This window comes from Stenella coeruleoalba, assembly GCF_951394435.1.
Source record: "Stenella coeruleoalba genome assembly, chromosome: 10".
NCBI classification, from domain to species: Eukaryota; Metazoa; Chordata; class Mammalia; order Artiodactyla; family Delphinidae; genus Stenella; species Stenella coeruleoalba.
Window position 1 is genome coordinate 100,470,339 of NC_137156.1, and position 25,550 is coordinate 100,495,888.

General features: G+C 55.1%; 1 protein-coding gene across 5 annotated transcripts in view; it reads left to right on the forward strand.

Annotated features, from left to right (window-relative positions):
• IFT122 (intraflagellar transport 122) overlaps positions 1-23,014 on the forward strand; it is a 69,996-nt gene extending 46,982 nt beyond the window's left edge. For 2 of the 5 annotated variants that reach the window (XM_079933883.1, XM_079933882.1), the window contains exons 17-28: positions 5,238-5,404; positions 8,002-8,173; positions 9,585-9,687; positions 11,626-11,766; positions 12,684-12,778; positions 16,038-16,138; positions 18,045-18,210; positions 19,103-19,214; positions 19,820-19,945; positions 21,529-21,608; positions 21,872-22,036; positions 22,532-23,013. In XM_079933883.1, coding sequence (XP_079790009.1) covers positions 5,238-5,404; positions 8,002-8,173; positions 9,585-9,687; positions 11,626-11,766; positions 12,684-12,778; positions 16,038-16,138; positions 18,045-18,210; positions 19,103-19,214; positions 19,820-19,945; positions 21,529-21,608; positions 21,872-22,036; positions 22,532-22,621 — 1,518 coding nt within the window. In that variant the 3' untranslated portion in view covers positions 22,622-23,013. Of the gene's footprint in view, positions 1-5,237; positions 5,405-8,001; positions 8,174-9,584; positions 9,688-11,625; positions 11,767-12,683; positions 12,779-16,037; positions 16,139-18,044; positions 18,211-19,102; positions 19,215-19,819; positions 19,946-21,528; positions 21,609-21,871; positions 22,037-22,531 lie in introns of all 5 variants that reach the window. The other 3 variants (XM_079933881.1, XM_079933884.1, XM_079933885.1) reach the window with 2 other exon arrangements.
• Positions 23,015-25,550: the final 2,536 nt, after the last annotated feature.

Genomic DNA, 25,550 nt, shown 5'->3' on the forward strand with positions numbered 1-25,550 from the left:
TGAGGACCCCAGACCACCAGGACACATGCAGGTTCGCCTAGCGCGGGTGAAAAGAGGGTGGGTGCCTGGAACAGCCAGGATCTTCCTTCCACGGAGGTGCCTTTGTTAACCTGTCTCTGGGTAACCTCAGAGAGGCTTCAGAATGTTCAGTGAGTCATCAGCCACAACCAGTTAGAGGCTATTAATGGTAATTAGCTAACGAGTTCAAGATGGAAAATTCTCCCCATTTTTTCCCCTGCTTTTCTGTTCCTGGAGATGTCTGCGTGCTCTTTTATCTTCTACCATCCATGGGTCCCTGTGATGCGGCCCGGGAGTTGCTGGTCATCAGTACCTGGCCAAGCACCTGGGCTCCAGTCTGTCTCTTCCTTGGTGGCTCCTTCACCCCAACTCTCAGATCTGGGTGCTTTAGGTAGCCCCCTTTTTGCCCTCTTCAACTTTTGTATCTTCCCCCAAACCCCACCACACACACCACACACATCACACACACACACACACACACACACACACACACACACACACACACACACACACAATTTAACAGTGCGTTCACACTGAGAACACATAAATCAGGGTGTCTCTTTCTGGGGGTGACAACATTTAAACCAAGGATAAAACCTTGAACTAAAGGATCGAATCCCTGAGGGTAGAATTCAGGCTTTAGGAACAGCTAGGCTTAGTTGTTCTTCTGGACCAACAGCGCTTCCCGGGTCCTCTGCAAAGTCCTGGTGGGCAGCTGTGGCGTAGGAGACAGCACCTTGCCGTGGTGCCCAGAGAGCGGGCGTGAGTCTCAGCCTCCCTGTGGGTGACCTGGGGGAGACTCCGCACTTTGCCAGCTTCCATTTCCTTCTTGGAGGGTCGCCTTGTCCAGCTGAGCTCAGTTCTGAGAATTGCAGAAATGAACCCACGAGGAAGCCCTTTACAAAGGCCGAGCTGTAGAAAGGCTGGGAGAGTGAGTGGAGCCAGGCGTGACCATAGCATGGCCGTCCTTCAGACCGGCCCCCGCCAGCCCCACCCCGCCCTGCACTGAAGCCCCTCCTCACACTTCCAGTGGGCTTTGTGCGCCTACGCTCTTCCACCCAGAAAGGCAGCCCGTTTACGCAGTCCGTCTGGTCTGCCTCTCCATGAAGGTAAATATGCTGGGGGTTGTTTCCGGTTTCAGGTTTTGATCACAATTCCAAGTAGGATCCAAGTAGGTTGCTTCCATTTCATTCCCCCCCCCGACCCCCGACAGTCTGAATTTGAGAAAATGTGTACGTACACATTATGTCGGGGGGTGGGGGAAGATACAGTGCTTATTAACATGGCATGTTTTTGTTTACTTGAAAATTGCTTCCCAAGATTCAATCTGGTTTTCAGAAAATTTTTAAATTACATTCCCACGTACAAATAAATTGTATGCTTTCCGGGGAAGTGACATGTTTATATGGAGATAAAGGGAATTATAATGCTCTTAACTCTTATGTCGTATATCCTTATCAAAATCACCAAGCATGAGAACACTGTTTAGTCTCATTCATCACTCAGCACAGCCTCTTTCTGTCCACTCCGGGACAGAGTCTTTGCCGTGGCCCCAGATAACGTGTAAATTAGCTTCATGGGACCAGAGAACCTTTGGAAACCCAGTTTGCTGAGCCTTGAAGCACCATTTAGACTTAACTTCTATTAGGTCCGAGCTCCAGGAGCTGGAGCGTGGGGCTGGAGGAGGCTCTTTCAAGCCCGGGAGCTGTGTCCCTGCCTGGTCTCCACACTGACGACCCAAATTTATGGCTTGCTCTTAGCCTCTGACCCTTCTCACTACAGAGTGAGACACCCGGAGTCCACTGAGCACTCCCTTTGAAGGACATTCCTGTTCTCTCACGATGCCTGTTTTCCCCAGCTGCTAACCTCATTTAGCCAACCAGGTTAAAGAAGAGTTTCCGGCTTTGTGTTGGCATAAAGAGTACACGTTGTAGCTGCCAAGAGTAAAGGCTGGGTCTGTAACAGCCCAAACCAGGCATCTGCAGGTAGTCAGCGGCTGCCTTCCAGCCCCTTCACCTGTGTGCACTGCAGAAAGCCCCAAGCCAGCGAGGCGGGCCTGTCTTTTATTGGATCCTCAGCATCAGAGTCATGATGCTCCTTCCTCTCCTGAAAAGAATCGCTTGTCTTAGGCCAGTCTAATATGTTATTTTAGGGGCTACCCAATTACCCTGAAAGCAAATGGAAGAAAAGAGAACGCTAATTGTTCAAGTGGGTTTTTAGCATACATTGACTGTACTTTTCTGACAAGTGAGTGCTAATCAGGGGAAAGGAGTGCTTTCTTTTTTTTTTTTTTAACATCTTTATTGGAGTATAATTGCTTTACAATGGTGTGCTAGTTTCTGCTTTATAACAAAGTGAATCAGTTATACATATACATATGTTTCCATATTTCTTCCCTCTTAGGTCTCCTTGCCTCCCACCCTCCCTATCCCACCCCTCTAGGTGGTCACAAAGCACTGAGCTGATCTCCCTGTGCTATGCGGCTGCTTCCCACTAGCTAGCTATTTTACATTTGGTAGTGTATATATGTCCATGCCACTCTCTCACTTTGTCCCAGCTCACCCTTCCCTCTCCCCATATCCTCAAGTCCATTCTCTAGTAGGTCTGTGTCTTTATTTCCATCTTACCCCTAGGTTCTTCATGACATTTTTTTTCCTTAGATTCCATATATATGTGTTAGCATACGGTATTTGTCTTTCTCTTTCTGACTTAATTCACTCTGTATGACAGACTCTAGGTCCATCCACCTCACTACAAATAACTCAATTTCGTTTCTTTTTATGGCTGAGTAATATTCCATTGTATATATGTGCCACATCTTCTTTATCCATTCATCCGATGATGGACACTTAGGTTGCTTCCATCTCCTGGCTATTGTAAATAGAGCTGCAGTGAACATTTTGGTACATGACTCTTTTTGAATTATGGTTTTCTCAGGGTATATGCCCAGTAGTGGGATTGCTGGGTCATATGGTAGTTCTATTTGTAGTTTTTTAAGGAACCTCCATACTGTTCTCCATAGTGGCTGTACCAATTCACATTCCCACCAGCAGTGCAAGAGTGTTCCCTTTTCTCCACACCCTCTCCAGCATTTATTGTTTCTAGATTTTTTGATGATGGCCATTCTGACCGGTGTGAGATGATATCTCATTGTAGTTTTGATTTGCATTTCTCTAATGATTAATGATGTTGAGCATTCTTTCATGTGTTTGTTGGCCATCTGTATATCTTCTTTGGAGAAATGTCTATTTAGGTCTTCTGCCCATTTTTGGATTGGGTTGTTTGTTTTCTTGTTGTTGAGCTGCATGAGCTGCTGGTAAATTTTGGAGATTAATCCTTTGTCAGTTGCTTCATTTGCAGATATTTTCTCCCATTCTGAGGGTTGTCTTTTGGTCTTGTTTATGGTTTCCTTTGCTGTGCAAAAGCTTTGAAGTTTCATTAGGTCCCATTTGTTTATTTTTGTTTTTATTTCCATTTCTCTAGAAGGTGGGTCAAAAAGAATCTTGCAGTGATTTATGTCATGGAGTGTTCTGCCTATGTTTTCCTCTAAGAGTTTGATAGTTTCTGGCCTTACATTTAGGTCTTTAATCCATTTTGAGCTTATTTTTGTGTATGGTGTTAGGGAGTGTTCTAATCTCATACTTTTACATGTAGCTGTCCAGTTGTCCCAGCACCACTTATTGAAGAGGCTGTCCTTTCTCTGCTCTACATTGTGAAAATGACTCTACTACCCAAAGCAATCTACAGATTCAATGCAATCCCTATCAAACTACCACTGGCATTTTTCACAGAACTAGAACAAAAAAGTTCACAATTTGTATGGAAACACAAAAGACCCCGAATAGCCAAAGCAATCTTGAGAACGAAAAATGGAGCCGGAGGAATCAGGCTCCCTGACTTCAGACTATACTACAAAGCTACAGTAATCAAGACAGTATGGTACTGGCACAGAAACAGAAATATAGATCAGTGGAACAGGATAGAAAGCCCAGAGATAAACCCATGCACATGTGGTCACGTTATCTTTGATAAAAGAGGCAGGAATGTACAGTGGAGAAAGGAGTGCTTTCTTATGCTTTGTGAGCTTGACACAGCGCAGCCTCTGCAGGGTACATTATTCCTGAGACAAACTGCTTCTTAGGAGGAGTGCAGAGCTGGGCTCCAAGCACTCTCAATTTCCCTTTTTGAAAAGCCCCACCTTTCAAATTGTCAGCACCAAAAGCTGCCTCAACTATGGCAACCCTCAACACATGTTTTGGGTAACTGTATCCTGAAAAGAGGTGATATTCTGAGACTGTTTCTTGCGAATTCTAAGGCCAACCTGGGGAAGCTGGGCACGGCCCCTCAGAGGCCCCTGTTGCGGTGGAAGGAACACAGGCCTCTCCTCCTTCATGGGTTCTCTCCCAACCCCTTCCCCCTGCCTCAGATCCCCCACGGCCTCCTGCTCTCCCCACCCCTGCAGACCTGATCTCAAGACAGGGTCTGATACTATCCTGTTGAGAAGTAATTAACCATAACCAAAACCACTCCTGCTCCTTGTCGGCCCCAGGCAAACAGCTGGGGCAAAGCCGAGGGGACAACGCCCTGAGTTCAGGCAGCAGAACGTGAACAGAGTCAGAAAACGGATGCCAGTGATACTTGCAGTGTGGTGATGGCTGAGGGGCCGTCGTAGAACTCTGTAAACCATCTTGCCTCCTTTAAGTTCAGGGGACCACATACTCAGCCTCACTCTGAGGCGTGTGGTATCATCCTTACACTCTGAATAAAGATTTTAGGTCTGACTGTTTGAAATTTTGTAAAGTCACTATAAAGGAATAGTTACACATACATCAAACTCTATATGAGAGAGAAACAAAGTACTCTGATCATAAACCTCCCACACTGCGGGGTTGTGTGCAGTACTCCAGAGAGTCAGGAAAGTGTTGTTTAGCTGAAGAACAAACGTCCATTAGTGGGAAGGGCAAGAAACATTGAGGGCCATAGTCCTTGACACTGACCTCGTACCCCCAGGAGCACCTGTGGGGCGGCCTGCGAGCCCTCCTCCCCAGCACTTGGGCCTGCCCTGCAGTCCGCCCCGAGGGTACGGGCTCATGCCTGCATCCTGACCGCCTGCTGCAGCCAAATGGGGCCCTTCCTTGCTGCAGCCTTCAGCAGCCTGACGTAATGCTGGCAGCAGGAAGTTCTAATCCGGAATGTTTTTGTTTGTTGTGCTTCCTCAGGATTTCCTTGGATCTGGAGACCCCAAAGAAACAAAGATGCTAATCACCAAACAGGCCGACTGGGCTCGAAATATCAACGAGCCCAAAGCCGCCGTGGAGATGTACATCTCGGCGGGCGAGCACGGCAAGGCCATAGAGATCAGCGGCGACCACGGCTGGGTTGACACGTAGGTTTTCAGTCCCTGCCCCAAGAGGCATTTGGCAGCATGTCATGTCATGTCAGCTCTTGGTTTTGACTGACAAGGAAAAAACTAGTGTTTCTCTAAGTATCTGATCCGAAGGTGATGGTGACTTGGTTTTTGGGAGACACAGAGACTGAACGAGGCAGTCGCTGCCTTTGGGAAGCTCAGCAAGGCCCTGGGGAAAGGGTGGTGGGGACTGAGGGGGGAGCCACCCAGGTCCCGGGGCTGCCATTCCCTGAGCCCTCCCTACGAGCCGAGCCGGCCTTCGGTTCTCCCCCACACCCTCCGCGTTGGTGTTTCCATGCCCACCTTCAAAGGAGGAAACCAAGGTTCAGGGACCAAGTGATCGTATAAGGCCAGGTAGCTGGGAATTTGTGGAGCAGAGCTACAGACTGATCTCAGTGCCCATAACCGGTATGATGGTAGGCCCTGAAAAGAACAAGAAAAGTCCTAAGCATGTCAGGGAAGGAGACGTGAATTCTCACGGGAGGAGCCCTGGATGTCTTCTCCTGAGAGGTAGTCTTTGCACGAAGGTCATTTGACGAATTTCAGGAGGTAGAGTTGGTAGGAAGGGAAGATCGTGCAGGTGGAAGAACTGCCCAAGCAGGACAAGTTGGCGTTGGTCACATGAAGGGTCCAGGTGAGGGTGGAGGATGCAGGCTGTGGCAGGGGCATCGGGGCTGGCCTCACGGGGAGGGCCTCCGGGGCCAGCCAAACTGAGGCGTTTAGATTTGTCAGTAGGTGGTGAGGACCCCTGGTCGGGGCTGTGCTCTCAGAAGCCCACTCAGGCAGCAGGTGGGGGGATGGAGGGGAAACTAGAGGAGGACCAGGTAAGTGGCCAGTGTGGCAGCTGAGAGAATGAGAGAGACGTGGAGGAGGTGAACTGACAGGACCCAAGGCAGGGTGCGTCGGGGCAGGGCCGGCAGAGCTGATTCTGAGCTCTGGGCCTGGTGGTCAGTGATTTCACTCAAGGCAGAGAACAGAAGCAACGGGGACTTGCGGTGGAGCTGCCAGACAGAGCATGGATTTGGTCTTAGGACTCTTAGAGCATCAGACCTTCAGGCAGAGGGCTTTCTCCTCCCACCGTCAGGGAGAGTGGGCTTTGTGCTCACACATGTACACACGTATCGGCTGCTACAGCTGGCACAGGAGAAGAGGTGAGGGAGTGGCTCCTGAGTTTGGCTCAGTCTAAGCCCTGAAAGCTGTTGGCTGTTCTAGAAACAGGTAGCAGTGGCCCGGGACCTGGGAGGGGGAGGGGCTGGTTGATGGCTAAGTCAGGTGGTTGGTGTGGTCCCTCACAAAGGGACCTGGGTGGGTGACCTACTACCCCATCTTTCTCTTGTCCAAGGATAACGTTTCTTGAAGATAGAGGTGCAGATTTTGCCCCCCAGTTATTCTGTTCATGAAAGGTGTGGTACAGGAGAGAGCCAGGCAGCTTTAGGTCCCCCACTCAATCCTCTGGTTTTGCCTGTCACTTTCATTTGCAGCTTATATGAATCAGGTTACCCTGGGGATACTTAACTAGTGCAGAAAGGAGACATTAAGCATGTTCTGTCCTTCTTCCAGGCCTGGCTGTAAAAGGTGCTTCTCCTCCAGGGACATTAGGGTTAATGGGCGGGGCGGGGGCGGAGGTGCTGCCTGTGCCACCTTTCCCTCAACACGTGTCCTTTCTTTGCTGAGAAGTGTTATTTTTAGATGCCATTATTATTCTAAGGACAGATTGACAGGCCTCCCTGAGCTCGCCTGTCTCTGAGACAGGGCTTTGCTACAGCTGCTTCTCACAAAGAGCGAGCTGGGTAGAACCCCTTTCCCTTGGGAGAGCTGGTTTTACTCAAAACCCCGGCCTGACCAGAGGGAACAAGCACTTTCCACGCAGCCTCATGAGCCCACGAGCAGTGGCAGGGCTGGCTACCACTGGGGAAAAGTGGTGAACCAGTGGTCCCCATGGCCCCTCAGCCTGGTCAGCACTTTGGCCAGGAGGAGAGGCACAGTCAAGATTCCCTGCAGGCCTTCCTTCCAGAGCTCAGAGCAGAACCGCACATGCCTCTTCCTTGAGAGGTCCTGTCCCAGAAGACATCTCCCACCTCTGCTTCTACTTTCCTGTGAGAATTCCTCAAATGGTGCTGGAAAGGGCACTCTGCCACTTCCTGGCTGCAGAGTCTTGGGCAGGTTGCTTCACCTTTCACCCTAGCCTCTAGTCTCCTCATGTGTTAAATGGGAATAGCAGTACCACCCCCTTAGGGCGGTGAAGGTTCAGTGAGATCACACATGCGAAAGCTCATGGCGCTGAGCTTGACGCCCGTAGGTGATGAGTAAAGCTTGCTGGATAGGTTCGTAACTCCTGTGAAAGGCGCAAGAGGTGGGGGAACTGGTGTCCTTTACCAAGCAGCGTTTCTGGATTAAGTATTCACTCAATTAATAACCTCCCGTCAAGCACCAGGGGCCATGGCGCCATACGGAGGCCTGGGGACGTCAGCATGAATCAACACCGAGCCTGCCCTGGGAAGACGCAGACGCTCGCTTCCTTCCACCGGGCTCCCTTCCTGGGAGTCCATCTCCTCCCTTTGCTCTCGCCGCTCCAGGCTCATCGACATTGCCCGTAAGCTGGACAAGGCCGAGCGGGAGCCCCTGCTGATGTGCGCCCACTACTTCAAGAAGCTGGATAACCCTGGCTATGCTGCCGAGACCTACCTGAAGATTGGTGACCTGAAGTCCTTGGTTCACCTGCACGTGGACACCCAGCGCTGGGATGAGGTGAGTATAGGGGGCCCTCCCTGAGCCCCGGGACATGGGGATTTGGGGGGTTTGGGTGGAGAGCAGCTGTCCTCCTTGTGGGTGTGAACATTGGCCTGGCAGTCACGAGACTCACCTGTGAATTCTCTGAGCCAGAGTATCCTGGAGGGCCTCTCCGTACTCGCTTTCTGTTTGTTCGCTTATTCGTTCATTCATTTGGAAAATCTTTATGGCCTGCTGGCTGTGTGCCAGCCCAGTGATGGACCCCAAGGATGTGGGAGTTAACGTGACAGCCCCCACTGCCTGCTGTTGGTCTGAGCTGCCTCTGACCAGCACCACGGGCTGAAGCATCGCAGACAGGGAGGCACACCTGTGTGACATTTAAAACCTGCTGGCTGGCATTTTGGCAGAAGATGCCACCCGTACTTTCCCTGAAACGGCCGGAGCCATTTCAGGGGCCAGCTCCTCCTCCTCTTCCCGGCCCCCTCCCCCCGACTCCTCTGTCGTGAGGGTCGGTCAGAGAATTAGCCAGGCCAGCGGGAGAGATGGCTGTGGTGGGGCTGGTGGAGCAGCTGGTGTGCTGCCCCTCTGTGGCTTAAGTCCCGCCCTCCAGCTGACTGGCTCCCTGTGCCCTGGATTAAAATTCATCCTCGAGGGGATGAGAGCTGTGCACACCGTCCTCACCCTCCCCACCCACCCACTGTGGTCTGGTCTGCAGAGCCGCTGCAAGGCCTTTGCTGGTAAGAGCTGTCTGACTCTTGTCTCCCCGCTAATTGGCTCCATTTGGTGAGGTGACAGGGTCACTGATGAGAAAAGGTGGAGCCAGGGACAGAGGCAATAATGGCTTCTCAAGATACATTTATCAGATTTCTCAAGCAGCATAAATTAGAGCATCTTGGCTGTGCATGAGGCAGACTTTCTCCCCGTTGCCACATATTTTCCCCCGTGACTCATTTCCGGTTCTCCCGGTCTGACAGGTGGTTCTGAGGCTTAGATGAAGCAGTCACCGGGTCCCATGCAGCACCACGACCACGGTCATCTTTGACAGCTAATAAGCAGCAATGATGATAATGTCAATTATCTTTCCTTAGGTGTCGCCTGCAATTAAAAGAAATCTGTTTGCAGCGCGACAGGAGCCCACGCAAAGCCTCAAAATAAAATGTTTCCGATTCTGTGCCACTTCTGTGGTTCAGAAACAGACTGTGTTGTTACTGAATCCAGTTGCTTGCATATTGCTGTTAATTGCCTTTTGTTTTCAAAGAGCTGATTTGTTTTTGCGTTTCTGGGGGTGTGGGGGGGGGGAGGCACTCTCCTCCTCCGAGTTGTCAGGCTGGCAAAATATGACATCCCTGATGGATTCAGCCAAGCGCCCGTGTTTTCATGGGGGCTGCGGGGGCTGCTTTATTAAGAAGCCATTTGCTCCTTCCTCTAGGCCTTCGCCTTGGGTGAGAAGCATCCCGAGTTTAAGGATGACATCTACGTGCCCTACGCTCAGTGGCTAGCAGAGAACGATCGTTTTGAGGAAGCCCAGAAAGGTAGGCCACATAGACTGGCACCTTGCACAAGGGGCAGGAGAAAGCACTGCCAAGACACACGCGTCAGGTAGGCTGCCCAGCCCTCCTGCCGTGGGCCCCAAGACAGACAGCTTCCTCGGCGGCTGTGATGTGCTTGGTGCTGAAAGGCCATGGAGCCGTGGGAGGAGCACGGGCTCTGCGTGGGATGCACCCGGGCCCACCACTCACATGCCCCAGGACCTTCAGCAGGTCCTGTCTCCTCTCTGAGCAAAGCACCGTGAGCTCCAGTGTATCTTCCTGTTTATTCCTCGCAGCAGCCCTGTGATGTAGGTACCGTTTTGTAGGTGAGAAAACTGAGGTTGGAAGAGGTAAAGGGATTTGTCTGAAGTCCCACAGCTAGGAGGTGGCAGAGAGGGAATTTGAGGCAGGGTGGGGGAGGACGGAAGGAGAGTGGCCGCAGAATGGCCAGAATGGTCCACCTGCCACTTTCCTCACCCGGAAGAGAAACTTGGGTTCTGCTTCTGGCTCAGGGAAACGGGGTGTCCTCTGCTCCTCAGCATACCCAGTGGTAAAACGGCTGGGCACAGGAGTGAGAGGAAGTCTAGCGCTTTAAATGGTAATAATAATTTTTAAATGTGATGGCCTTCTGTGTGTCAGGCACTGACTGGGTGCTTAACCACATAACCTTGCACCTCGGCAGTAGCCTACAGAGACGCAGAGGCTAACTGTGCCCTGCAAAGTCCCAAAGCCACAGAGTGGCAAAGCCAGAATTGGACCAGGATCTGTCAGACTGGGGAGGCTGATTCTCCCAACTAGGGTTCACTGCCTCTCTAGGAAGTATTCTAATTGCAGTTGGATGTGTCATGTTCCATAGCATCCCATTTGCACTTCTCTGTGGGAACAGTTGCCACCTCCGGACACATTTCGGAGTGGCTCCCTGTGGAAGCTCCTCAGCTGAAAGGCCCCGTTGAAGGACAGCATGTTCTCCATTGCTTCAGCATTTCCAGAGTACCCAGTTGCTGAAGTATGTGCATGTTTGGGCAAAACACATCAACCTATCCATCTGTCTGGTCTGTCCTTCCAAGAATCCATCGCCATAGTAACTTGGTACTCAGACAAGAGATTGGAGATGAGACTGGAACAAAGGCCAGACCTTTTCCTTCCCTAACGCAGAGGATTTGGATCATCTGAGCCACCCACATGTGGGCAAGCATCACAGCTAGAAGTGCTTCCCCAGCTGCCCCCAACATCCCGCGGGTCTGGCCACACAGTAGGGACTCAAGAAATTTCTGTTAAGTGGATGTGAGAACGACTGAGAAATCTTTGCTTGTTTTCACAAATGTTTGGTTGCTAGAACCAAGCCAGATTTTCCAAGGTTGTCATCAAAAAGCATTCAGTTGGAGACTGACCAAGCACTTGAGTCGGGCTCGGTTCTGTGACCTTGGGTGTGCCACTTTACCTCCCCCTTGCGAGTGCATTCAAAAGCGTCTTCCTAGATCTGTTGTGACGATCCAACAGACTCACAGATTCTGTTGTGAGGGAATCATCAACAAAAGCACTCTGTAAAACCACCGAGGCCGTTAGAGTGCCAGGTCCTGTTAGTCACCTGGGGAGTCACTAGGCTTTGTCCTGGAACAGGGCAGGGGGCAGAACCTCACTGACGGTGAGCAACGCTTCTGTCCTTGGACTTTGCCCTGCAGTTTGGCCCCTCAGCTTTCTCTGTCTGCCATGCCTTGCCAAAGCGGGTTGCCTTTTCCCAGCCAAAAAGGCGTATATCTCTCTGTACTTTTTTTCAGGATGTAGCCTTGGTTATTTATAGCCTCTGGCCTGAGAGGCGCATCCCAGCAGCGCGGTGCTGCAGATGCTCCGACAAGGGTCCTACTTCTACAGCAGCCCCTTGCAAGCCCTGCAGAATTCCACCCAACTCCCCCCATGGTGTGTGCTTTTGTGCCCCTGCAGCGTTCCACAAGGCCGGGCGGCAGGGGGAAGCAGTCAGGGTGCTGGAGCAGCTCACACACAATGCCGTGGTCGAGAGCAGATTTAATGACGCTGCCTATTATTACTGGATGCTGTCCATGCAGTGCCTCGATATAGCTCAAGGTAAGTAAACATCAGCAGGGCCGCTTGTTTTCCCGGCCCCACTCTGGCACCAAGATAAACATCGGAAGAGCTGCGAGGTTTTAATTAAAGCCCTGGGCTTTGCCCTGTGTTGCTAATTCAGAACATATCTTTTCCCTGCTACCTGGGAACCTGTAACTGGACCTGGCTGAGCCGTGGTTTCAAAATGTTGAACTAAATGAAAAGGTGAAAAAGAGATCCTTTTACAGTAACACACTCCAGATTCTCGCTCATCCCAGGCAGGAAGATAGTTTCGATGTTGCTTTCTTTCACAAGACTTCCCATGATGCACTGAGGGAGTTCTGGAAGCGGACGGGGCAGGGAGATGCTCTCCACTGGGCCGAGGCCAGCCTGCAGGAGTGGGAAAGACACTGGCATTGGAGCAGCTAGGCGACTCGTAACAAGTCACAGTCCTTCCTCAGCACTGCAGCCCCATCTGTAGCGTGGGGGTCATCCCGCCCTGCTTCCTTCATAAGGCTGCTGTGAGCCTCCCAGAACCATGGTTATAGTTTGAAAGCTGTCAAGCTCTAGCAGAAGGTGGCATTTTTTGTTCTGGCCAGTGGTTTGTGATTTGATACGCAAGGACACAGAGGGAAGAGCCATGAGGTGAGCGTGAATGAACTTGACGTCTGTCCACCCTCCCTGCCAGGTGGCTCTGGCTTGTCTGGATGCCAGTGATCGCCCTCTCGCACAGCTGGCCCTCCCCCAGGGAATGACCCTGAGAGAAGTCCTGCTGTGTGCTCTGCCCCGCCGAGACGTTAGCTGCCTCAGGATAGCGCAGCTCCTGCGCAGAGTGCCATTCCCATCTCCCTGGCTTAGGTCTGGTGTCGGGGGAGAACCTGCACAGTCTGACACGTCCTCTCCCTCCTGCCCTGCTCCCCTCCCGCTGTGCCCTGCAGACCCTGCCCAGAAGGACGTGATGCTCGGCAAGTTCCACCACTTCCAGCACTTGGCTGAGCTGTACCACGGCTACCACGCCATTCAGCGGTACACGGTAAGGTGGCCGGGAGATGAGTCCTGGCGGGGGCACCAGTCCCGGCTGAGCTGGGAGCCCTGGGTACGTCTTAACAGAGCAGCAGACCTCTGGATGGAGGGTAAACCCAGGGCATGATGACCTGCTGAGAAATCCTCGTCTCCTCCTGGGAGACAGTTTGGAACTTTGATTTTCCTTGATTGGTTACTTGTTTGAGGTGCAGCATGTGGGCTTCAGAATTAGCAAGCCAGAGCTGGAGTGGGCCCTTCTGGTTGCTTGCTTCAGGTTTGGATGACTCAGGCAGACTGGATTAGCCACTTAAAGTGCCGTCTCTCTAAGTGATCGGTGGGGGACGTTGCCTGGGGCCCTCTCTTCTAGGTGGGTGAAGGTCTAGCTCTAACCAAAGGCCTGAGGTCTCTTCCCTGGCCCTGCCACTGACCTGCTATGTGACCTTGAGCAATTTACTTCTCCTCTCTGACCCTCAGTTTCCTTCTCTATAAAGAAGAGTGTTGCCTTGATCTCCAGAGACCCAAATAGTTCTTTTTAGTTACTCCTGGATCCTTCTGATTAAGCCATTTTAAATCTGCCTCCTGACAGTAGGGAACAGGTGACAGATTGTTATCAGCCTCCCTATTTTGTGTACCTTCGATCACTCAACAACGTGAGCTTATCCTGTGCTCGTAAGCCAGAGGGTAATATCAATAGACGACCTTTATTGAGCACTTGCTACATACCAGGCAATGTGCTGAGGGCTTTATTGTGTCAGCCTTTCAACCATGCAGTGAGATAAGTGCTGTCATCCCCATCTTACAGATGAAGAAACTGAGGCACTGGACAGAGAGATCCCACAGCTAGTAAGTAGCAGAGCCAGGACTTGAACCCAGGCAGGCTGACTTTGAGCCTGTGCTCTTAGCCCCCCACCCCACTAATTTAGAGAAGGCAGACCCCTGGCCTCACGCCCCAGCTCCACTGTGTGACCTTGGGCAAGTCGTTTACTTTCCTCTGTGCTTCAGCTTCCTTCTCTGTAAAAGGAGGATAATAACAGTACCTACCTGATGGCATTGTTGTGAGGATTCAGTGAGTTAATATTGGGAAGCACTTGGAAGAGTGACCCTGCACGAGTCTCAGCTCTTCCCACTGCCCTGTGCGGAGGCCTCAAACCAGTTTTCCATTGGCCCACTCCCCGCAGGCTGAGCAGTTGCCTTTGGGTGTCTCAAAGGCCCTGCCTTCCACCCTTGGTGCCTCTTTCCCCTCATTTGTGCTGAGCTCCTGGCACATTCTCTGCCTCTGGGGGAAGTCTGGCAAGAATGACTCTTGTGGGGAGGGGAGGTTCCCTGCCTGAGCCATTAGCCCTGCATCTCACCTCTTCCCCGCACCAGGCCCAGTGGTCTCGAGGGACCTCATCTTCCCTACAGTCTTTTTGGGGCCCCTTATCTCTATCAGGTGCTTACCTGGAAGGAAGCCCTCCAAATTAAAGACCCCAAACTCAGGGTGGAAGTCAGGGCCCAGCCCGGTCTCAATTTGCCTGAGCCACTTTGGGACCCAGCTCCGTCTCTCCCTGCTCTTCATCGCCCTTGGCCCCTGGAGGCAGGGGCCTGGCGGTCTCCTCTCTGGAACAGCTGAGCTCTGCCCCAGGACCTGATGCAGCTGTGAGCTTGTGGCAGCTTCACACTCACTTGCAGGGCCTGGCTCTTCATCCCAGCTCAGGCTTCTTCACTGGGCCCTTCCTTCATTCAACAAATGCCCGCTGTGTGACACGCCCTGTGCCAAGACCTCGGGCACAGTGCTGAAGGAGACATTGTCCCTGCCCCCCAGGAGCTCATAGTCTAGTAACAGGCGACTGCAGTGCAGTTCCCGCAAAGGAGACGCTTAGAGGACTTCCTCGGAGAGGTGGCCCCCAAGCCAAGAGGTGGGAGATAAGTAAGAATGGGGCAAGTGAAGAGGACGAGGAAGGGCATTCCTGGCAGAGGTCACAGCGGGAGCAAAGGTCTGGAGGTGGGTGTGGTGTTTTAGGGTTTGGCATCAGGGCCCGGCAGAGCAGCTCTGATTGAGAGCAGGCTGGAAAGGGAAGCATCAGACCTTTTCTGAGATAATGGCGTCCTTCCCAGAGGAGAGGTGCGAATCCCGAGGACCCCCCCCCCAACACACACACTCCCTCCTCTTTCTGGGACATTTCTTAGCTTCCACATCTAGTGCAGTATAACCAGAGGCAGGCTTCTCCCTGGCTGTCACCCAGAAAAGGATGCACTCTCAGGTTTTCTTGGGTTCTTGGAACTAACAGAAGCTATAGAAATTTAAGTGAGAACTAAAGAGAGAATGCTGGGTTCTGGACCAAAGAAGTAGTGTAAAGTGAGTCCTCACAAACTGAGACCTAAGACCCTCACAAACTGAGGGCCTAAGTCCTGGTGGCTCAGTGATGACTGTGGCCTAGCAAGACCCTTCAGGAAATGTCAGTTTTATTACCATTAGGTGCTCACTGGTGGGGGCTGGGGGTGGGTAGCTGGCCTGCTTTCATCTTGTCATCTAAAGCCACGCGCCAGATTCCTTCGAAACAGGGTTTTCTTAATCTTTTATAGACTCCTCCTGATAGAAAGTTCCCTCTGCTCTACTGTGTTGAGCTTCTGGCAGCCTCTGGGTGCAGAAGACCTGTTCCTTCAACTCAGCATGTCTTGAGTGCCTGTCTGTCAGGGCCTGTGCCGGGCTCTGGGGGCGGAGGGATGCAGCTGGGAGCCCCAGCGCCTGGCACACCTGTGGGCGTCGCACAGTCAGGCTGCTGCTGTACAGCAGAGAAGAGGCCTGCGATTTCATCCTACAAGGGGTTAATTGCCTCCGCTTAAAGACGTGCTTATATGGAGGTCATGTCTTAAACCGCATAAAGGTCTCCTCTTCTAGAGCTACTTGGAGACAGCTTGAGCTCAGGGAAGTGGAATCCTTACTGACCCCAGAGGCAGTGAGCTTGGGAGAAAGACATTGTTGGGCTTTGGGATCAGACCTGGGTTTGAATCCCAGCTCCACTCCTTTCTAGCTGGTGACTTGGGCAGATCATCTCTCGAGGCCTCGGTTTTCTCGTCAGCACAGTGAGGATGACAATGCTTCCCTCACGGGATTGGGTTGGGGACCACCAGAGGCAGTGGCTGCAGGCGCCCGGCACACAGTAGGTGCCCACTGGGTGGGTCTGCTGTTCTGTTGAAGTCGCTTGGAGTTACTGGTGTCTGCCTCTCGCCCAGCCCAGCAGCAGCTCGGCTGAGAAATTCAATCCTGTTTGCTTTCCTCACGGCAGGAGGAGCCGTTCAGTTTCCACCTTCCCGAAACGCTCTTCAACATCTCCAGGTTCCTGCTGCACAGCCTGACCAAGGACACTCCCCTGGGCATCTCTAAAGTGTATCCTTTCTCTCACCCCACCCTCTGTCCCGCCCCTCTTGTCTAATGGCCAGAGCACTTTGCTGGCAGAAGTTTCCCTCTCTCCAGCTGCCTCGGGGAGGGGAGAGAGCTCGCCCTGCCACTGCTGTTCGGCTGGAAGAGAGGCTCAGCCAGGGAGACCGAGGGAGCGCCAAGGGAGGATTAGTTTTCAGGGCTCTCTGGGCTGGGCCCTGCAGCAGGCCTCTGGCCAACACACTGTCCAGGCCCTCCCAGAACCCACAGATGAGGGTGTGACTGAAGTGAAGGAAACGCCAGGCCTTCGGGGCTTGGAATATTGGGCACTTCCCTGGGGGGTGGGGGGGGACCGTTTATTCAGCCCAGGTGGACAGAGCACCTGCTGCATCCCCGGCCCCGGACCAGGCAGTAGGCGACAAACTGCCATCAAATGGGGAGGTGACAAGTGTCAGGGCCTGGTTCAGTGGGGCGTGTGCTGTGTCCCAGGGTGGAATGCAGCTAGGCCGGGGCCAGGGTTGGCGAAGGCTGCCTAGAGGAGGTGACAGCCATCCTGTAGGCTGAGGTAACCAGGGAAGACGTGGAGTACATGTTCCAGGGGAGCGCCCAGCGCCTGGAAGGGCTTGGAGGGAAGTGAGGTGGGGGGAGGGAGGAGCTGAAGGCCCCCTGCGTGCCAGGCTGGAGGGGCAGCGGCCTGAGGGCCTCCCTGTGACCCGGACTCTCCTTCTCTGTCTGGTAAGGGCCACGGAGGGGCCGTGAGCGGAGGCAGGGCCTGAGGGCCTGTGCTGCCAGAAACGACCAGGAAATGACCCCAAATCCTGAAGGTCCTCAAAGTGATAAAAGTCGTAATAAACCCATGTCCTCTTCTAAACACCACTATCTCTAAGCCCCTTCCCAGCCCCACCCAACCCTGCCTTCTTTCCTTGAGTAAAAAACCCTCCCAGTCGAGGGTTCAGAGGTGAGAACTAGCTTCTCTAAAGGGTTTCAGGCCCGTCATTTACATTTCAGGGGAAGCTGCCACAGACCAAGGGGCTCTCGGGACCTACACCCGGCCTTTGCTGCAAGTTCTGTTGAAGTCAGCAGAGTTTGACTGAACCCTTGCCCTGAGCTTCACCCTTGCTGTCCACTGGGGATGTGGAAACAGCTCCCAACACAGCGCCTGACTCTGATCAGGCACGGTGGAGACACAGACAAGGAAACTGGCCTCCACGTGACTGCTGGGGTGGGCGGGGCCACGCTGGGGGTGTGGGGAACAGGAGCCTGGGGAGGGAGAGTGGGGAGGAGGTTGGGCCTGGGCCTCATTTAGCTGAGGCGTGTTAGGGAGAAGTGGGGAAGGGCAGTCATAGGTGGAGGGAGGGGAGGAAGGGCAGGCCAGGCCTGGGCACAGCCGGCCTTTGAGGTGACCTGAGATGGAGCACAAAGCCTAGGAGTTCCAAGGAGGGCCTTGGAGCAAGGGAGGCTGCGCTCAGAGCTCGCCATGGCCTTGGTGAAGTGCAGGCACAGGAGTGTCTGCACCGGGGCGGTCTGGGACCAGGCTCCGTTGGCGGGGCTGGAGCAGGGGGGTGCTTGGTGCCAGGCATCCTAGGGCCTGGCTGGCAGGCTGGGTGAGGCCAAGGGAGCCGTTTTGGCTTGGGCAGGGTACAGAGTGAGCCGTCAGCAGGCCCAGAAACCCCAAGCAAGATCAAAATATTAATGGAAACTACGCTGTCTCTATCTCTGGAAAAATCTCTGGGCCTTGATACCTGAGAAATATACTTACATCCCACGAATGAGCGAGGCAGTGCTCAGACTCCTTCCCGTGCTCTCCTGGCACCAGCACGAGCTGCGTTCCAGCACGGAGCTCGCTCCAGAGGTGGGCAGTGCCAGCTCTCGGGCCTGGAGTGACCTCTACTGTCCTTAACGTCGTTATTGGCAGGAACACGCTCTTCACTCTAGCCAAACAGAGCAAAGCACTGGGTGCCTACAAGCTGGCCCGGCACGCCTATGACAAACTGCAGGGCCTGCAGACCCCCGCCAGGTTCCAGAAGTCCATTGAGCTGGGCAGCCTGACCATCCGCTCCAAGCCCTTCCAGGACAGCGAGGTGAGGGCGCGGCCCCCTCGGGCAGGAGGCTTCTCCTGACACCTCCTAGTGCGACCTGGGTTCATTTGTAGATGGCTGCCGTGCTCCTGGGGCTTTGCGCTCCCGCCCGCCCGCCACCCAAGCCCTGGCTTGCCAACTCTCTCCCCTCTTCCCTCTCTGTGTCCTCTCTTCTCCGCCACAGCCCTGCCCTCCCTTGCTTCCTAGCTCTCCCGAGGCTCCAGGTCTGCTTTGCCCCAGTGCCCAGGTTGGCCCTGCCTTCACCTCAGCCTAGGAGCCCCTCCCCTAGCCCACCCCTTCTGGAACCGGTTTGTCACTTACCAGCAAATCTACTCCGAGTGTCTGCAGCTCAGTCAGTGCCCCAGCCCGCCTTCCTCCAACCCAACCAGCCGCTGTCTCTTTCACAGTCCCCTCCTTCAAGCACAGAGTGGAGACTTGGCATCAGACAGATCTAGGTTCAAATCCCAGTTCCCCCATTTCCTCGGTCTCCAGCTCTATGAAATGGGGATGCACCTAATAGCTTTCCCACGAGAAGCTGTGAAGAGAAGTGAGCCAACGTGGGTAATGTGCTTAGCGCAGTCCATGGAGCACAGGGACTGGCTGGTAAACGGGGGCCGCGGTGGTTGTCATTCCTGCCAGGAGAACCGCGCTGCTGAGCCCTGCCTGGGAAGGGGGTGTCCAGCACCGCTGTGGTCCCTGTAGGCCCTTATGCTGCTTTGCCACAGCTCAGAGCCTGTGTGCTGTGCCCTCTCCAGTGCCCCCTCCCCACCTACCCAGGTGGCCTTTCCTCTCAGCCGCCAGGCCCCAGGGAGCTGAAGCCAGGGGAGGAGACGGGGCTGGACCCCACCCCACCCCTGCTGGGCCCTCGGGCCTTTGTGGTGCTGGCGTTTTGTAGGAGCTGGTGCCCTTGTGCTACCGCTGCTCCACCAACAACCCGCTGCTAAACAACCTGGGCAACGTTTGCATCAATTGCCGCCAGCCCTTCGTCTTCTCAGCCTCTTCCTATGGTGAGTGCTGTGTGCGGTTGGGGCGGCCGGCATGTGGGTGGGGCACCTGTGTCCTCCTTTGGAAATCGGGGACTGTGAGACCCCCACCCCGCCTGACACACACAGTCACTCCAGGTTCCCAGAGGCAGGACCCCAGTGCTGCCCCGACCTGAAGCACCCACCCCTCAGAGCCCAGTGTGCAGCGCTGCCTGATGAAAATGCCTGGGAAGAGGCGCTGCTAGTCAGGCCCTCCATCTGCGAGGCTGATGTGGCTCTCAAGCCCCAGCTTCTTCCATGTTGACGAGGGTCAAAAGCCCTTTCCCAGTAGCTGTGCAGAGACGCTTCTCTTCCGTTGTAGAGGAGTCCCTCCGGCTCCTAGGGGGACAGAGCAGGGGTAAAGGCCCCCGGTGCTCACCCTTGCGTACACACGCATGCCTGCACGCACACACACGTACACGCACACATGCTTGCTTACCCCAGATGTGTGGCAGGCAGCAATGCTGCACCTGCCAGCTTTCAGAGAGGCCTGTGCTGGGTGGGGAAGGAGCTCTGGGACCCTTCCACCCCCTCGCGCTGCCTGGTGAGAGCATTCCAGCCCCAGCCCCTCCCCCTCCCTGTGCCTGCAGAGGTGCTGCACCTGGTTGAATTCCACCTGGAGGAGGGGATTACTGATGAAGAAGCCGTCTCCCTAATTGACCTGGAGGCGCCAAGACACAAGCGTGAGAATAAATGGCAAGAGATCGCAAGCAACAGTATCCTGGGTGCTGGCCAGACCCTGTGTGGGTCAGCTGAGCGTCGGCCTGGGAGCACGCCAGGAGGCAGGGGCCTTGGGGGGTAAGGCCAGGGCAGGGCAGGCCACCCTGTGTGATGGTGAGGACCATGTGGGAGCAGGCATAGGGCCAGAAATGGGCAGAGCGCTGGCCAGGGTGCAGCGGTGCAGGAGGGGACAGCACGTGCCCACAGGCCAGAAGTGGCACATGGAAGTGGAGATGCCGCCTTGGCCTTCCACCCAGGAGGGCCTCCCACCCACCCCTGGCTCCTGAAAGGCGCTCCCCTGCTTCTGGCTGTGTGGGGCTGGTGAGCAGCCAACGCGGCGTATGACGCCTGTATCGGTGGCCCAGCTCTTCTGGTCAGGTCACTTTTATGGACAAGGGACAGAGACACAACTTGGACAGGCCAGGCAACAAAAGGGTGTAGAGAAACCTAGCATGGACGGGTGCTCAGCCTCACCCAGATGCTTGCTCAGCGCTGACGGGAGCCTGCCTCCTGTCCTCTGGGGCCTGCTATCCTCTGGTAGCTTCATTCGTAGGCCGCACCTGCCCTGTCCCCACCAGCAGTGCCCAGCCTGCATCCCATCAGCCCTGCGACCCCCGGCGCTTCTCCCAGCGTGTCAGCATAAACCCCGGGGCACGCCCTCCCTGGAACACGTCAGGTGTCCCTGTGGCCAGGACCGCAGTCGTGGTCCCAGCCGAGCTACGGCGTGCACACGGTGGGCCTTGTGAGCACACGGCAGCTGGGTGGGCAGGTCTCGGTGGACTGGGAGCCGGTGTTTCTACGAGCTTTCAGACGAGGCCGATGCCGCTGGTCTGTGGACCACGTTTGGAGGAGCAGGATTGAGGAACACCCAGGCAGTTGTTTACTGAAGGACAGAGACGGGAACCGTATCTGCACTCACGCCCACCCTCTACACACTCACGTCAGATGCTTAGGCTGGGTCGTAGCTGCTGTGCGGGGCCATGTCCCGCGCCTGACTCGGCACCAGCAGCCTCCCTTCCCCTGGGGGGCCCTTCCTCATCGGACCCAGCCAGCCTGGCAGAGGGGCGGCTCCCTGGGATCCGCAGGCGCTCTCCGCCTTCTCCCTGAAACAGGATCTGCGAGGCCACCTCAGGTGCCTGCAGACCACCCGGCAGCTGCTGAGTGTTTCTCCAGGAGCTGGCGGGTTTGCCGGCCGTGGTTCCCAGCCAGGCCCATCGTTGCTGCTCCCACACCAGCAGGCCCACAGGCCTCCGCTCACACGGCGCTTCTCGCCGGTCTCCATGAGCCGTGCCTGGTCTGAGGAGGCAGCAGAGGCCCGTCAGAGCCCCTTGTCTCCTCCTTCCCCACCTGTGCTCTGGGTGTGGCCCCGGCCTCGTGTGACCGCGGCGTCACCCCGGCCCACATTCCCTCCATCCCTCCATCTGGAAAGCCACTCCACAGACCTTGCCACGCTTCCCCACGGCTGGTAGGGAGAGTGCCACTCAAGGCCTGGAGGGAGCTCCCGTGGGTCTCAACGCATCGGGTGGAGGTTGGGGCCTGTCCCTCGGCCTCAGGTCCCGTCCTTGACTAGCTCCTGCAGCTTCCCAGACTCTGAGGCTGGACGAGACCCTGGACTCCATGGGAGACGATGACCCCTTCACAGCCAAGCTCAGCTTTGAGGTGAGGGCGCCCCTCTGAGTGACGGGCTTCTGAGGCCCATGAGGCCTGCTGGCAGGGTGGTCTTGGGTCCCTTTTCTGCGCACACTCCCTGTCGGGGCCACTCGGGGGAGAGAAGGTGCCTTCACAGAGGTGGCCTGGCCAGGTTCTATTGAGGGACCCGGTGGGGGAAGTGTCTGGGGTCCTCTGTGGGATCATAATCCACGTAAACATGTCCCCGTGGCTGAGTGAGGGCCCTGGTGCCCCTCTCCCCGCCTGCCCTACAGCAAGGTGGCTTGGAGTTTGTGCCCGTGGTGGTGAACCGCTCGGTGCTGCGCTCCATGAGCCGGCGGGACGTGCTCATCAAGCGCTGGCCCCCGCCCCTGCGGTGGCAGTACTTCCGCTCCCTCCTGCCCGACGCCTCCATCACCATGTGCCCCTCCTGCTTCCAGGTACCTTGCCTGCTGCCTGCAGCTCGTGTGTGGTTCCCAGTTTCTCGTCTCCACTGCTTTTCCATTTCCCAGATGTCCCCTTAGGGAGGCCAGGCATCTGGGAGGAACACAGGTGTCCCTCAGCGGCCAAGGCCAAGACCAGGGCTCCGAGTTGGGAGAAAGACTCGGCCATCCTTAGGCCCTCCCCACTCTCACATGCATTCCATGGGCTGTCTGGAGTGGACTTGCCCCTGACCCTGTGCTTTCTGTACCTGCCCTTAAACCAGGAGGGCTGGGCAAATGTGATGCACCTTTGAACTTCATTTAGGAAAAAAAGGGGCCTCCGACCTTCTCCCCCTCCCTCCCAGTCCTCAGACAAAGGTGGCCTGGATGTGGTGTTTCTAGTCCCGACTCACTGCCAAGCCACCTGCCCTTGGAAGGTCAGTGGTCCCCACCAAGCTTGGGGCTGCTGAGCGCCCAGAGCTGCGGCCTGGGGTCCCGGCCGTCTCTCCTCAGATGTTCCACTCAGAGGACTACGAGCTGCTGGTGCTTCAGCACACCTGCTGCCCCTACTGCCGGAGGCGCATCGACGACCCCAGCCCTTGACCGGCAGCCTCGGGACCACCTGCCCCCTCCCGGCCGCCTTGCAGGCAGCTGGGCTATCGAAGGAAGAGTTAAACTGTCAGAATGTGTCTTCTGCCCAGATCAAGTTTGAACTCTAGGGAGGGGCCTTGTGTAACCACGGAATTCCTATTTATGGCATTTCATGCCTTGTAAATACTGCCAGGAGAGGGAGAAGAGAATGTACATATATTTTCTAAGAAAAAAAAATCTGTTACTTTCAGAACGGCTCTGAGTTGTTCACGGCAGCCTGCTGGAGTCCACAGATCTGTCAGACCATTAACATGTACACTTTGTGAACAGATTGCCTCAATAATTACAAATAAAAGGGCTACTTATTTTCATCATCCGTGCCTGCATTTTCACAAATCTTCGTATTGTCTGCAACTTAATTTCCTTATGCAAAAGTGCACCTGTTTCTAATTTGATCTGAGAGGAACATTACATTTGTGTGCTCTTAAAATTTAATCTAATCGAAATGGGAATGGTAGGGGAACGGGTTTTTAAAAATATTTATTTATTTTGGTTTTAACGGGGCTCCATCTCAACGAGAAGATAAGATATCTGGCTCTAAAGAAGGTGGCAAAGAGGGCTGCCGCTCCCAGGGGCTCTGGAGTCGACTCTCTACTTCCCAGCTGGGGCCAGGCCCCCCTGCTCCCCACCATCCCCTAGCCCCCCAAGGTGACCTGAAGCTTTCCCCTTCCTTCAGCTCCTGGAGCGGGTGGGTTTCGTTTGAAGTTCCAGGAAGGTCCCTTCTCCCGAGCACCGGCAAGTGTCCGATTCGGCAGCTCGAGGGCCGATGAGAAGCTGGGGAGGGGAGCTGACGTTTTTTGGGGACCTTTTCTGTGCCCGCCGTGCTTCATAGGCTGGCTCAGTGACGGAGGGGGGTGATTTCCCTTCTGCTGCCATGGGGGCTAGTGGAGGTGCTGGGGCCCTGGCTGCGAAGCCCCTGTCCTGTCCTGAGGCCTCTCCCTTCGCCCTCCGCTCTACCTGCCCAGGAGGCAGCGAGCAGTCCAGTGCTTTATACAAAGTCCTGACGGCAGGAAGAAGGGAACTGGGCTGCCAGGGAATGTGTGGAAAACCACCCTGGTGATTAGATATTGATACTTTACAGGGCATCTGTGAAGTGGGCAGAGCGGGACAAATGTCCCCATTGGAGGGATGAAGACCCTGAGGCCTGGAGAAGGGAGCAGCTGCAGAGGCCACCCAGTGGTGAGTCCAGAGCTGAACCCTGCCCCACCCTCTCCTCCCTGCCTCCCTCTGCATCTCTCTTAGGGGATGATGGAGGAAAATACAGAAAGGGAGCCAGAGAGTTGTGCCAACAGAACTCCTCCGTTGAGTGTCTAATTACGTACGATCATGCATGCTCTCTCTCTCGCTAAACATTTATTAATGTGTTAGGGTTTCCATTAGCGCATTACTTGAACTGAAAGCACTTGCATATGGCTGGGAGAAAGGAGAGGGAAAAAACAGCCCCCCGCCACCTAACAGGCGTCAATCACAGTGACAGATAAGATAGAGGCTAGAGGCAGGGGAGGGGCCCAGCCTGAGACTCCAGCGTGCATCCTGTCAGCCGAACGACGCAGAGGTGAGGGTGTGCTGTGCCGGGTTCTGCTGCCACAGGGGAGCTGAGTGCCAGAGGCCTGGGTCTGAGCTCCCGTTAAGTCTGGCCCTGACCGAGCGCCAGACATGGTGCCGAGCACTTCCCATGCACCATCTTCTGTAACCCTCTCCGTCTTCAAGGATGTCCATTGTACAGATGCTGAGACTGAGGCTCAGTGACATTCTCTTTTCTTTCATTCATCAAATATTTACTGAGTCGAGACAGAGTCACAGGCAGGCACAGCCTTTGTGCGTGAGCACTGTGTCCTGCTGCTCTCCTGTTCCAACCTGGACAAGGCCTTGGCCAGGTCCAGCCCTCTCTCCAAGGCTGTTTTCCCATCTGTACAAGAGGCCCCTCCAGCTCTGACACTGAGGTTCCAGCCTCAGTCTGTGTCAGATGACCCTGACAGCCCCTCCCATGCCACAGTGAGGCAGGCACCACGGGGGTCTCGAGATGCCTGTCTCACTAAGAGGAGACTGAGGCCCGGGGAGGGGAGCGGCTGCCAGAGGCTGTGCAGCTTGGAAGTGGTTCAGGCTGCGACTTGATCCTGACCTCTTGGCTCCAGGTCCTCAGCACTGTTCCCAGTTCCTGGAAGGAGGAGGTACGGAAGCAGGGATTGGGTGGCCCAGAAAGAGCCCCAGGCCAGACCTTAGGTGGCCCTGGCTCTGGCCCGGCCTCAGCCCACTGGTGTCTGCACCTACCCCCAGCAAGGCTGCCGAAGCCGGGAGCCCCTCATGGCTCTCGAACAGGTGGGCAGGTGCCCCTTCTCCAAGGTTGCTGCCGGTGGCAGATACCAGATGACCTTCCACTTGTGCCAGCCCTGACCTCAGGGTAGGTAGGAGCCCCAGCAGAGAGGCCACCACTGGGCAGAGCTGTCACCCTGGGCCCAGCACTTGCCCAAGTACACCCTGATACTCCTCCAGCCAGACTCCAGAACATCTCCTAGAATGGAACCCGGCCACGCCCCTCCCCTGCTTGTAACTTTAGTGGCCCCTGCTGGCCGCCAGCTGGCCCCCCGGACTCGTAGGCGCTCCTGCCTCCCCTGCCATCCCATCCCGCGGCCCCAGCACCTCTACGCCAGCCGGCCCTTCCCTCCTTGGACCTGGACCCAGCTGTCCCCCTGCCTAGGCTGGGGAGCTTCGCCACTTCCTGGTCCAAATCTCACTCCTCTGGGCCCCCACAGCACTGGGGCTGGAGCGTATTCCCACCTCTCACGGTTATTAGTTTTCCCTTTGTCTGCTGCCTCCTAAGCCTGGGCGCTCCTTGAGGACGGGGACTGTCTAGGATTCATCTCAGTGTCCCCAGCACCCA